At 62.6% G+C, this 11,159-nt stretch overlaps 3 protein-coding genes across 3 annotated transcripts; 1 reads left to right on the top strand and 2 right to left on the bottom strand.

Annotated features, from left to right (window-relative positions):
* Window positions 1-1,115: 1,115 nt before the first annotated feature.
* Window positions 1,116-4,124, bottom strand: BXZ73DRAFT_89482 (Opi1-domain-containing protein; the record flags this gene model as incomplete). Its single annotated transcript, XM_048025293.1, has 9 exons — window positions 1,116-1,377; window positions 1,516-1,684; window positions 1,705-1,742; window positions 1,799-2,436; window positions 2,496-2,755; window positions 2,846-3,014; window positions 3,465-3,572; window positions 3,628-3,926; window positions 4,031-4,124. 9 exons carry the CDS (start codon window positions 4,122-4,124, stop codon window positions 1,116-1,118), a joined length of 2,037 nt encoding a protein of 678 aa, XP_047879012.1.
* A 1,267-nt stretch (window positions 4,125-5,391) lies between these two features.
* On the bottom strand, window positions 5,392-8,262 carry BXZ73DRAFT_89481 (uncharacterized protein; the record flags this gene model as incomplete). The annotated part of the gene is made up of 7 exons (XM_048025292.1): window positions 5,392-5,469; window positions 5,490-6,531; window positions 6,874-7,045; window positions 7,093-7,316; window positions 7,360-7,471; window positions 7,903-8,034; window positions 8,073-8,262. The coding sequence occupies 7 exons, from the start codon at window positions 8,260-8,262 to the stop codon at window positions 5,392-5,394; spliced, it is 1,950 nt and encodes a 649-aa protein (XP_047879011.1).
* A 2,126-nt stretch (window positions 8,263-10,388) lies between these two features.
* BXZ73DRAFT_89480 (ribosomal protein L37e-domain-containing protein) lies at window positions 10,389-11,107 on the top strand (the record flags this gene model as incomplete). The annotated part of the gene is made up of 4 exons (XM_048025291.1): window positions 10,389-10,393; window positions 10,701-10,771; window positions 10,862-11,000; window positions 11,059-11,107. 4 exons carry the CDS (start codon window positions 10,389-10,391, stop codon window positions 11,105-11,107), a joined length of 264 nt encoding a protein of 87 aa, XP_047879010.1.
* Window positions 11,108-11,159: the final 52 nt, after the last annotated feature.

The following is an 11,159-nucleotide window of genomic DNA, read 5'->3' as shown; positions in this document are numbered from 1 at the left end:
CAGAGCCCGCAGGCGCCGTGGATCGCCGCGAGGGGCGGTGCCGTCCTGGGGGAGGGTTTGCTCGTGACGCAGTCAGCTGTAGAGGCGACCTGCAGGGAAGCCGGGCAGCTCACGCGTGCGCACGTCTAACCGGCCTTCTTCGGCCTCTGTTGACCAGGATTAGGGCGGGGGTCCGAAGGCACAGGCCCGCGTAGTCCTGGTTACATCTGCACGGGTTCGCGCCTGAACATTCAACGACGCTTGTCGCGGTCCGGGCGGGTCCGGGCACGCCCTGCCATACCCTCCGACTATCCGCCAGGAGAATGGCTTGGGGCTCCGGATAACGGCATCGGAGTTTTTTGTGAAGCTCTGGGGACGAGCTCAATGGAATTCATCTAACAAGGCACTCACGCAAGAAGGACGCACTGTTCGGGAGATGCCGCACTACGGCTTTCCTGATACACACTAGGACGGAACAGGGATAATAATATCGAGCGTCGCAGAGGCAAGGAGAGGCTGAGGAGGCTCAGAGACACGGAGAGGAGTGCGGGGAGAGGATAGAAAGAGAGGACGAGCACCGTAGACGGGGAGCCGTGAGTATCGACTACTACAATACAGGGCGGCGAAATATGCGCGAGCGCGCGCGAAGGAGATACAGAGCGTGTGGATAGATGGGAGGGAATGTCTTCGTACGTGATGTCCGTGGGTCATAGCACTTGTGCGAGAGGTACGTGGAGAGCGCAAAGGGGAGAAGGCGCATCCTGCGCCGGATATATACAAGTCGTGTATCGCGCCTCAACCCACCAGGTTGGGCAAAGTGGTGCGGCTGCTCGCCGCGGTGCGGGCAGCGGCGCTGACCTCGTGTGCGCGATCTGCGCCGCACCCATCGAGCGCATGCGCCCGCCCCGTCCGCCCCGCCTCAGCGACCAGCTCACCGGGAGCAACGCACAGAAACAAGGGCGAGGCCCACAGGGAACCGCGGCACGCCACCGCGACCGGGGCCGGCGGGGGCACACAACCTGGCTCCGGCTCTCCCTCGCAGCGAAACAAGTCGGGCAGCACCGGGCGGCGCGCGCGGGTTCGGTATCCAGCTCCAGCGCCCCTCCGCCCCTTCCTCAGGAGCTCGGTCGTCCGCCTCATCCGTCGACGTCCATCCCGACCTCGCGCTCCTCCTGCTTTATCCGCTTCGCCGGCACCCCGTTCGCCGCGCCCGCGAGGCCCGCGAGCGCCGTCGCCGCGAGCACCGCCGCGTCGCCCTCGTCCGCCTCGCTCCGCCGCTTCTCCCCGCGCGCGCCGCCGTGCCGGTCGCGGTCGAGGTACAGGTACTCGCCCTCCGCCGCGAACCCGAGCAGCGCGCTCTTGGGCGTCGCGAGCCGCGAGCCCGCGTCCGAGTGGCCGCTCGAGAGCGAGAGCCGGTCGAGGTTCACCCCGCGGGCGAGGGCGCGTCGAACGGCGGCGGGGCGAGGTTGAGCGGCCCGGGGAACGGTGGGAGGCCGTCAGAGAGCTGCGCTTGAGGAACGGGGGAGAGGGAAGAACGGGCTGGAGTAGCCCGATTGCGAGGCGGTGCCGGGAGTAGTGGGGTGAGGGGCGCATAGGGGGAGAGCGGGGACGACGGTGTGCGTGAGCGTGCGCGGGGTGTGAGTGGAGGGGAAGGGAGGGAGCTGGTTCTCGCGGAAGTTGAGCATCGGGTCCGCGTCGGCGTCGCCTTCTGCGTTGGGTTTTGACCACGTTGGAGGCCGACAACGCGCAGGCGCTCAACCCAGCTGAAAGTGAGATTCGTATCAGTGAGAGACAGTTATGAAAAAGGAAAAACACAAACATGTCAGCGCGCTCCAAGCTGTCCTTGAAGACGGCAGTCACACCACGCAGCATGTCCAGACTCTCCGTCGCGAGCGTCATGATTTTCTGTGCGGCCTGGTTCGCAGCGTCGACCGTTGGCGGCGCCCCGCCCGTAGCGGTGCTCGTCTGCCTCGAATGCGTTCTTGTCGGTCCCCGCGCAGGCGAAGTGGCGCGGGACGCGGGCCGCGATCGCGGTGCGGGTCCCGCTTCTCCGGGACCGTAGCTGTACGGCGCGTTCCCTCTATGCCTTCCCCTCGACGAAGACGAGGAGGTGGCAGAGCTCTCGCCTCGCACGTCGTGCCCTTGCCCTGAAGACGCCGCTGGGGGAGGGCCCGTGCCTTCGAGTCCAGTGTTGGCAGCGACGGCCCATCTCCGCGGAAGACACAGGATGAACGAGCGCACGCGTGACCGCGCCGGCTCCGGGAGCGCACCGCCCGCATACCGACTGACGACCTCGACGACCTGACGGATGGTGTCGACGACGTCGCGCTTCGCCGTCTGCAGCGTGCGCAGATGTTGGGCCGATATCGGGGTGCCGTGCGGGGTGCCTTCGGGCTGGAGAGAGACGATGAAGTTGCGGAGGACGAGTATCTGAGCGTCTATCTGCGTTGTGGCATACTGTTTCGAGGGCAGACGATCAGACGCGTGTGCCGCGAGCAGAGAAAGGTCACGCGCACCTGCAGCCATTGCAGGCAGTACCGCAACCGCCGCATGCTCTCTTCGCTCAACGCAGCACTAATACCGCCGGCTTCCAGGAATACAGCTTGCCACCGGCTGCGCTGTGCGACCTGCTGGCTCTCGTGTGCGTCCGCCTGCTGGGTGAGCGTCGAGGCTGGTGGCAGCGTCGGCCGCTCCGGCTGTGAGCCCGTTGAGGAATGTGGGGTAGGGGTCCGACTTTGCATGAAGCTCGCGTGTGGCGATGGTGTGGTCGACGTCGCTAGCGATCAAAACCCAAAGCACGATTCAGCCCATTTACCCCCGCCGCAGACAGAGTGTGCGCGCACGATGCGCAGCTTGAAGGACTCACATGGTCTCGACCGCATATCGTCCTCTTCCCTCGACCAACGGTCGCTCGACGAGCTATCTGTGCGGCTCATCGACGGTTCTCTCGACTCCCATGGTCTCCTAGGATCTGGCGCGTCCACCGAGTCCGACCGTGCATCGCGGCTCGGCGGTCGGCGGGTATAGCTGCCCAGCTGAATAAAGAAAACACATCAGCGAGACGCTCGACGTCCACACGCGGATGCCGAACGAGCGACCCCGCAGAGACTGTCCCGCACTGGGGAAGGGGCGCACGAGGAGACGTATGATCGCCCCTGTCTGCCGTTACCCCGCACCGAAACAGGTAGAGGCATTCATCGTGCGGTATTGGGATGGACGCGCTCTCCCGCAGCGCGCCCCAGGCGGTTGGCCGGACAGTCGGCCGACGTCATCGCACGACTGTGTTTTCCCGAGTGGGAGAATCCGCGAGCGTTTGCGTGGAGGCGCATGGCGCGAGGCGAGCGTCGCAGCAGGCCAGATGACACCCCCAGAGAATGTCTCTGCGCGCGGGACAAGACGCCGTGGGGCGACAGGTACGTATCGTACGCAAGAGGCGTGGGATGGAACGAAGGGGGCGCGAGGAGAGGGGAGGAGAGGGGACGCACCCTGTCGAGCTGCCTCGACGCGAACTCGTCGAGCTGTGCGACGGGCAGGCGGTCCATCACCGGGCGAGAGATGGATTTGACAGACGACTCCATCATCTCCGCGCCGTACTGCACAACGATCAACATCCGTCCGAGCGCACGAACGGCCGGGTCCCCGACGCACCTTGACCACGCGCGAGCTCGCCTTGCTGTGCTCGTACGCGCGCAGCGCCGTGGTCACGATCGGCAGGCTCGTCATCCGCGACGACAGGCTCTTCCACTCCGCGTCCTCGCCGCGCCCGTCCGCGGCGGCCATCTCGGCGTCGCCGTCCGCATCGTCGGCGCGGGGCCGGGTCGCGCCGCGGAGAGCCCGGCCGCGGAGGCGCTGCTCGTCGCGCGCGTCCTCGTCCACGAGCTGCGGCGAGGGCAGGGACGGGCTCGACGCCACCGAGGTCACGGACAGGGCGGGGGTCGTCTGGAACGCTGCACGTGCGATGCGCAAGTCAGCGTGCGGGGTCCTCCCTTGCCGAAGACGAAGACGAAGAGAACGACGGGGAAGGGAGTGGCACGACGGACACCGGACTCACAGGTCGAGGGCGAGGAGGCGTTCGCGCCGCTGCGCATGTCGCCGAGCGCACGGACGGCGATCCGCACGGACTCGTCCTGGTCGGCGAGGGCCATCGTTCGTCTCGTCTCGTCGGGGAGGGGGTGTTGATGGGCGCTTGGTCGGCCGCACTTTTCTCCTTGATCTCTTCGCTTCTCTGCGGGGGGGCGGTCGGTCAGGGCCGTGCGAGGCTGGGAGCGTCCAGGGTGCGGGCAGGCGTCGGTTGAGGAGCGGCCGGGAGTCGGGAGCGGAGGAGAGCGGGGTGGGCGGTCGGGGAGGCGGGTGGGGGCGGGCGATGGGGAGGGAGAGGAAGGAGGCGCGGAGGAGGATGGGCAGGCGTTGGGGAAGAGGAGGAAGCACATGAATTCACCCACGCGATCGCTGCTTTCACGTGCCCTCGTACGCCAATACATATCTTATCGAGCCGCCCGCGCCCGCCACCCGCCGCGTTCTTCTCGCTTTTTCTCGTTCTTCCACCCGCGCCCGGTCAGCCCAAACGCGTCTCGGTCTGCCTCGATCAGCTGCCCGGCGGTTCGCGGCGGGCGTAGAGCACGACGAGGTGTACCGGATATCACCCCGGTGTCGCCAGTGCCGCAGCGAACGGCAAAACTCGCACAGCGGCCGTGCGATCCAGTGGCTCCTTCCAGGGCGCCGTTGCAAATCGATACGCCATCCGTTGGGGACCCCTTGCCATCTCCGTTCTCGTGCGAGATAAGTAAGACGGCCGAAAAACACGGGCGCAGCGACTTGTGCCCACGTGCACGCCACACTGCGCACTGCGCGTTCCCATCCGAGTAAAAACAAGACTGCCATTCGATGACAACTCCAATAAAACGGCTCTACGCTACTCGCAGGTCGTACACTACAGCGCGGAGACGAGAGCCCCTCAAGGTTGTACAAGCCGGCGACGCATACATACACTCATAATAACAGATCCGGACGAGGCACGGGACACGACCGACAGCGTACTCTGTGTGCATACAATATCCAACAGTCCGTCCACCCACGCGCGCGCGTTCTTTGCGGCCTGGGCAGCAGCCAAACGTAGACCAGATACCGGCACCACAACGACACGAGACAGCAACACAGACAACACGGGCGAGCACGATGGGAAAAGGAAACGCAAGTGCGAGAGGGGGACGAGGGGAGCATAACAGCGATTGCGACGAGCCAGAGTGGGGGTTTAGAGGAGGACGTATATGTAGCGAGACCGCCGTGAGACGGAGGGAGAGGAAAGAGCTATTCACATTTTTCAACTCGCCGCAATCGTCCACGGGCCACCAATAAGCAGGACCTTGCTTATGGGGCCAAGAGGCAGGGTATATCAACAACTGCACCCAACGCTCACTCGCGTATGGGGGACACCGACGCTGGCGGTGCGACGTGCCACACCGGCGTGGTAGGGCCCTCCTTCGCGCTCTTCTCCTGCCGCGCGAGCGAACTGCGGCCGCCCCCTCGCTTGGTTCCGCCATGACGGTGTCTGACGACGTCGCCGCTTGAGGGTCCGATGGCTGACCTCCACCCTCTGCGGCGCGCATCTCCTCCAACCCGCGCTGCACGCCCGCCATCATCCTGTTCGTCCGCTCCAGCATGTCCTCCAGACGCTTGCGCTCCTCCGCCAGTATCCGGTAGTGGTGGTCGAGTTCCGCGACGCTCGGCACGTGCGCCACGCCCTCCACCATCACAGGGGGAGGTCCGCTGTGGTAAAACGAGGGGCCGACATGTCCGACGGCGAACGGGGCCGGGGGTCCTGATCCGGGAACGTGCAGCGGCGGGGGGATACCATAGGCCGCGCCAGGTGGTGGGGCGGTGAGCGCATGGATAGCGAGTGGGGATTGCGTCCGACTCGGCGAGCCGCCACCTTGTGCGGAGCCTGAGCGGATATAACTGCTCGGGGGCGGGGGCGGGACGTTACCGTATTGCGAGTTCATAAGACTCGTTACGACGTCGGGGCCTAGCGCAGCGATCAGAGTAGGGAGCGCTTGGCTCGGGTGGGCATGAGGGAAGGGGTTTCCACGCGGGGCGCCAGGTCCGTAGCGTTCCAGGTCTTGCTGCGACATACCAGCCTCCATGCCCTGCATCATTGTCTCCCCCACTGACCCGCCTGGGGTCATGCCGTTGTTGTCCCGGGAACCTACACGCGCCGAGGTACGAGCGGTTGTCCGACGTGCCTTCCTCGGTTTGCCATCGTTGTCGTCGTCTTCGTCCCCGTCTTGGTCCTGGTTACGTGCCTTCGACGCACGAGGGCGACGAGCGCGCTTCTTCGGCTGCTCCTCTTCGCTCTCCGTCTGTGCACCGGTCGAACCAGAGGGAAGCGCGCGACCAACGCTAGCAAGCACCTCTGCCGCGGCTTGGTCCGTCATGCGGTCTTGCGGTGTGGGGGAACTGGGAGCACCGGGGGCGGCAGGTACGCGTTTCCTGCGCTTGATGACTGTCTTCTTCATCGAGTTCGGACGGTGGGTGCCGTGAGTTTGAAGTAGAGACCTACACGTGGCGGGAGGAGGAAGAGAACGCGTCAGTACGGGCTCTCAGCGACGAATGCTCGACACAGCGGATCACAGGCGCCGTGCTGACGTGAAAATAGGACCGTGTCTGACTTCGACGAAAACCACGCTTGGTACGTGACCACGCGTAGCTCACCAGACCCAATGGGAGATCAGACGCGTACACGCTATCTGATAAGATATCAATTGCACATAAACGCCACGAGATCTGATCTCGGCGATGGCGCCCAATCTCGAATGGGGTGTGGACAAAGGACGAATGCCGACCGTGTGCGGCGCGGCGAGGAACGACGAACGCGAAGATAATGATCAAAGCAAGGACGTACCGCAAGCGTTACAAATGTTGTTCCCCACATCGTCTCTCCGCCATAGTGGAGTAGTGCTGGTGTGGCAGTTGGCGCAACTGAGTGCACCGACTTGGCTCCTGACCCTCGACCGATTGTTACCGGCCAGTGCGCTGATAACGGGCGACGACTCGGCACCGGACGTTTCAGCTCCGGCTTCCGCGGCGGAGGTATCTGCCTTTGTGTCGGGGTCTGACCGTTTGCCGCCTCGAGTGAGCCTGCTTGAATCGCGTTGTTATAAGTGGGGCACCCATCGCAAGCAGATGTGCCTCCAGTGCCATCACATCGCCCATCTCCAGGACACGTACCACCTGGGTGCTTCAAAGCAGGAGTCCGAGTGACGTCCGCGACCTGACCCTTGAGAGACGGCGATGCAGCGGGCGTTGGCATGGTGGAAGGGGACGCGGTTTCTACGTCGGGTCTGGTCCTGGCCTTGTGTCTGGTTCGGGTTCTGGGCCTGGGACTGGAGCGGACTAGATGTGCCTTGCTTTGCGTTCGGATGAGTAGCAGACTGCAATGTGGAGGTGCGACCGAGAGAAAGAGGACGCGGGACGTGCTTTGTCCTGAAGTAGAGGCCTGAGGGAGGAGAGATCAGTCAAGACGGCCCAAGAGGAGAGGAGGGGGCGATGATATCAGGGCGGGGGTCGTGCCATGAGCATAAGTGCAGGCACGTCGCAGAGAGGCGCGTCCAGAGGGAATGGGGACCGGACGAAAGAACATGCGCGTCCTCGACTCATGATACGTCGAGTGAGGGGCCCGGTGTCGCGTCAAAACGCGGCAAGGAGGGGGAGGGGACCCAATCCGCATGTCTGCGAGCGAACATGCGCTCGACGCATAGATGCAGCGAGGTATCGATATGATTGCCTCCGAAGCTGCAACGGACGCGTTGGACACGTGGCGCAGGAGGAAAATCAAGCCCGCCTTCCTCGTCTGGGTATTAAAACGAGAAGCCGCATATCCGCGGTGACGATAACACGTCGCATACACAAATGAAGGCCAATACTCACCGCACGCGTTGCAGATTGACTTTCCGTCGTCACCACGCCTCCACTGGGGGGTGGTGACGGTACCACAGTTGGTGCACGCTAGCTCGGATGTGGCGGGCGGGCTGTTCTGGTCTGCAGCGGAATCTGCAGACTCTGTTGCACGTTCGTTTCAAGAAGGGTCGAGGGGAAACGGGGAACCTGGGTTGCGTGGCTGAGAGGTGGGAGAGGGGAAGGTGCGTCGAGAGGAGACGCGTCGTCGTTCCTGGAGTGATCGGAAGCAGGAGGGGTGTGAATGTGGCCGTTGAACTGTAACCGAGACATTGTCGAGAGCGCAGGGCCATGCACACTGACTGGAGGGGGCTCGAGCACGAGCGGAGGCATTAAGAGATGTGATTAAGCGGAGGTAGGGTTGAAGGGAAGATATTAGTCAGGCGTCCAGAAGAGAGGAGGCCTTGCGAGTATAGAGCAGAAGACGAGGACGAGGTGGCAGGGATGTTGTGGCCGACGGCGGATTGGAGGCGTCGAGGGCGGCCAGCCGGGGAGTGATGAAAGTAAAGAGGGAAAGTGCCAGGAGGGCGGGACGTCTTGATAAAATCCCAGATAACGCACAATCGCCCCCGCCGACCAATCAGAGCGCGCACATTAGGGGGCCGTGCGTGGCGGCGTCTATCGTCCAGATTCGGCGGCAAGCTCCCCACCTCTCTGATCATATCTTATCTCCCGCTCCAGGCCAATCGCACGTCAGGGTTTCTGCGCTCGCCCGGCCCTGCCAGTGCCCAGCGGTGTGCGCGCACCTCGCCCCCTCTCTCTCTCCTCAGCGGGGACAAGACCCGGGGTCGCACGCTCGCGGCCCCGTCGGAGACGGCGAACATCGAAGCTCCGAAACGGATGGGGAAGATCTTATCTCCTCGCCACTCTGCCCACGGGAGCGCAGCCAGTCGGGGGTCGCCAACGAGGGCCGAGAGCGATGGGCAATTTCCCCGCATCATGACGCGCCCCGCTCGCCCAATCCCGAGGCAGGGTCCGATGCTCTGGAAGCAATCGTCCGGCGCAGCCACCGGCGTCCTTCTTGCTCTGGTCTTATCTACCCGGAGTCTGCGCCTGCCACCGCCCAACCCACCGTTCATTCCACTTGTGACTTGAAAGTTGGGACGATCCTGCCTCCTCTTGCTAAGCACCCCGCGCTACAGCTGGGGAGAACGACGGACGCATGGATCAAAACGCACAGCACTAGTCTTTTTCGCGGACGCTCCCAAATCCGGGGTCGGCCCGTCGTCTTCGCCGCTCGTCCACCGTTGCAATTGGCTGCCTGTTTCCTCCGCGGTAGCTCCCATCCCGCTGGAATACAGATAATGCACTTTCGCGCGCGGGGGCTCTCAGGCGGATATCCACCAACCGAGTTCTCCTCTTCTCACTGGCCTGCCGCTGCGCATCAGTTCGCAGGAATGAAAGAGGTGACTGAGAACGGACTGTCCAAGTTGGTCCACTACGCCCAGCCCAGCTCACCGCACATCCAGGCACTCGTTGATCACGCAGCCATGGCATCTGTCGCACTCGATGGCGCCGCGCCGCTTGGGACCTAACCGACGACTCGTACCCCGGTGGCGAAGCTACAGGTCCGGCCGCCACAAAACGCAAACGGGATGGTGCCCGTGAGTGAGCGGGCTTGTACTGAATGGGGGTTTCACACGGCTTGCATTCCGAATGCCATTTGTTCCTTGTTTTGTTCCCATCTGTCGAACTTAAGATCCTATTGCGTATGCTATAGTCTCGAGATATTTCACTGTCCACGGGACATGGATGTCAGCGACGACGGCACGGTCAACAAATGTCATCCTTATGAGCCGAATGAAACATGTGATGATTCGGACTGATGTGGACCAGTGGTTTGTCTTGTCGAGTACTCTCGTGACCTCAAGTGGTCGCAAGCATGTGGTTCGAGGCCATCATCATCTACAGGCGACTCGATAGCTGAGTATCGTGCGAGGCGAGTCAAGACGGACTGCAATGAAAGAGTTTCGGGTAAGTACTTACTACTGGTAGATTTCAGCCAGCACGAGGGACTCTCTCTCTGTCCGTGTGAAGCAGCCCCACGCTCTACGGGACTGTACAAGAGCGTGCTGTCGCTACTGCTGAGCAGCATTTACAGAGATATTCTGTACCATATTGATCAACCAAATACTCGCCTGACACTGGGATACTTACTTACTGGATACACCTTCGTGCAGATAATCTGCACGTACGCAATGGGACTATGTCCATTAGAAACCGATGGACCTTCAGTTATAGTACTGCGTCCACTGAGAAAGAAGAGCGACATCAAGCTTAAGGCGCCCGTGTCGGTGCTTGTACCGGGCGTCTATACCACGTGCGATCAGACGCGGGTGGCTTCTCGTCGCCAGAGGGCAGTTTGCACCACACATCCCGGCACCTCAACCTCAAGACACCATGGTGAGTCTATGCCTGTTTTCTGCACGCCAGAAGGTCTTTCAGGCAGTTGAGACACGATGTCGCGTTTGAACGGGCTAATTTGGTGGACTTTGGAGGATGGATGGACTCGACCCCATCTGGATGACGGCGGATGGGCATTGGCTTGGGCGGCCCTTCTGGCGTGCTTGTCCCGATCTCTGCGAACGGTTGCTGACCCCACCTTCTCCTCTGTAGACCAAAGGTTCGTCGCTGCTGCGATTGGAGATGAAGGGGACTTCGGACTGATCGTCGGACTCGTGTGTAATGGTGCATAGGTACCACCTCCTTCGGGTGCGTATCCCCGTCACTTGCGCTGCGTCGCGCCTATCTCATCCCTCCTCCGCTCACAGTAAGCGGCACACCAAGTCCCACACCCTCTGCCGTCGGTGTGGCAACCGCGCGTTCCACAAGCAGCACAAGGGTGAGTTTTTTTCACTTGCAGCCTCATACATCCCCCATATCCTATCGTCCTTCGTCCCCCCTGCCCCGCATGCTCACACACGGCACGTAGATTGCGCGCAGTGCGGCTACCCCAGGGCGAAGCTCCGGTCGTACGAGTGGGGCCAGAAGGCCAAGCGCAGAAAGACCACCGGCACTGGTCGCATGCGTTACCTCAAGACCGTTTCAAGGCGATTCAAGAACGGCTTCAGGTTTGTCTTTAACGTCGTCATTTCCTCCATGGTGCACGCTGACATCAAATCACGCTAGGGAGAACACGAAGGCCGTCAAGCGGACCAAGACGACGGCGGAGGCCTGAATATGTCATCATTTACTGCACGACCGACTGTACCTCACTCGCCTCCATCGCA

The sequence above is a fragment of the Epithele typhae genome, assembly GCF_022376455.1.
Source record: "Epithele typhae strain CBS 203.58 chromosome Unknown BXZ73scaffold_17, whole genome shotgun sequence".
NCBI lineage: Eukaryota > Fungi > Basidiomycota > Agaricomycetes > Polyporales > Epitheliaceae > Epithele > Epithele typhae.
Note: the sequence above shows the minus strand (reverse complement) of the source record. Positions and strands in the feature narration are given on the sequence as shown.